This window comes from Numida meleagris, chromosome 6, assembly GCF_002078875.1.
Source record: "Numida meleagris isolate 19003 breed g44 Domestic line chromosome 6, NumMel1.0, whole genome shotgun sequence".
Taxonomy (NCBI): Eukaryota; Metazoa; Chordata; class Aves; order Galliformes; family Numididae; genus Numida; species Numida meleagris.
The window spans coordinates 1,373,071-1,374,700 of NC_034414.1; the positions used below are offsets into that span (position 1 = coordinate 1,373,071).

General features: G+C 72.6%; 1 protein-coding gene across 1 annotated transcript in view; it reads left to right on the plus strand.

Annotated features, from left to right (window-relative positions):
* Positions 1,549–1,630, plus strand: part of RAD9A (RAD9 checkpoint clamp component A) — a 2,678-nt gene continuing 2,596 nt past the window's right edge. The window contains exon 1 of the mRNA XM_021402011.1: positions 1,549–1,608. Within this exon, the coding sequence (XP_021257686.1) occupies positions 1,549–1,608 (60 nt within the window). The remainder of the gene's footprint in view (positions 1,609–1,630) is intronic.

Consider the following 1,630-nt stretch of genomic DNA (forward strand, 5'->3'; position numbering starts at 1 on the left):
GGAGGCGGAGAGAGGCGGCAGGGAGGGCGGGCAATAGGGGGACGGGGCAGCAGCACGGCCGGACAGACGGGGATACGCGGACCTCGCCGCTCTCTTCTGACGGCAGCTGGGGGTGGCAGGTGAGCGAGCCCCGGAGCGGAACCCCTCGGGGAGCATCGGGCAGCAGGGCCGGCAGGTGACCGTGGCCAAGGGCAGCGCAGCGGGCACACAGCTCAGCCCCGGGCGCCTTCCCACCGCTCTCTCCCCCCACCCAGCATCTGCCCCGTGGGGCTGCCGGCAGCCCTGGGGGCGATGACGATGGAGGAGCCTCAGGAAGGAGCAGCCCTGCTGCTCTGGTTGCCGCCGGCACGCAGCAAACAAGGGGGAATTTCATACTGGGGACGCGGGGCTGGCAGCCAGGTGGGCACGTGAAGCACATGAGACGCGCAGGCAGGACGCAGGGACAACGGACAGCCAGGACGCATGGCCACTGTGAACCACACCCAGCGGCGGTGCCCCACGTCCCCTCTGCAGCATGGCGAAGCCACGGCAGCCCCGGCGCTAAGGGGCACGGCCCCACTTCTGCCAGCTCCCCAGGGCTGCAGCTGCAGGCACAAGCGTGACACCGCTGGCCCAGCCCAAGTGCCAAGGGATCCAAGGGGCTCGCCCCGTGGCACCGGGGAGCTCCCCGCCTCCCCCTGGCCACCAGGACAGGGCCGCCTCCTGGCAACGCTGTGCCCTGGGTGTCTGCTTTCCCCCTCAGCCATCAGACCCCCTAGAACTCGGATAAAGCCGCCTCCCCCGCAGGGCCAGGAGGGCCGTGCCCCTGCCCACAACCACGTCACCGGCGGCCGCTTCGCCCTCGCCTCCCACCAACGACCTTTCGCGGTGCCAGGAAGGGTTCTGACCCCAAACACCCACAGCCCTGGATGCTGGGAGGCTCCTTTGAGCTCTCACTGTGGTGCAGCGAGGAAGGCGACCAGAGAAGGCGACCCGGGGGCAAGCGGCGGGGAGGTGCTGAGGGCCCAGTGGGGCCCACGGCACAGCGCAGCCCGGTGCCCCCAGCTTCAGCCGGTGGCAGAGCACTCACCCATAGGCACTGCAGGCAGCTGGGGCCGTGGGAAGGGCGCAGCAGGAGCCCCTCGCGCACCCACAGCCCCGTCCCACGGCCTGGCTGCGGGCCCCGGAGGTACCGCCCGGCGGGGAACGCCGGCCTGAGGTAGCGGGCCGCTGTGAAGCACCCTCGTCACCCCGACTCTCCACAGCCTGAGGGGAGCGCACTCGGCCTCTTCCCGCCTCTGCTTCTCGAGGCCCCATTGGCTACGAGGCACGTCGCTCCAGCCGCTCTCCAATCCGCGGCGGCGCCCGTGTTCCACCACCCAATAGCGAGAGGGCCGGCCGGAGAAGGCCCGCCCCCGCGCGCGCCTGGGGGCGGAGAGGGCAGGGCGGGGAGCGAGGCCCCGCCCCCGATATCACGTGAGGAGAAGCCCGCGGACGCGGACGCCGTCACGAGGCCGCGCCCACCAATGGTTCGCCGGCGGGGGCGGGACGAAGGAGAGCTTCCGCCCAATGGGAGAGCGGCGGGCGCGGGCGGCGCGGGAGCGGGGAAGGTGGCGGCGCGGCGCGGCTGTGAGGCGGGCCGGAGCTCCGC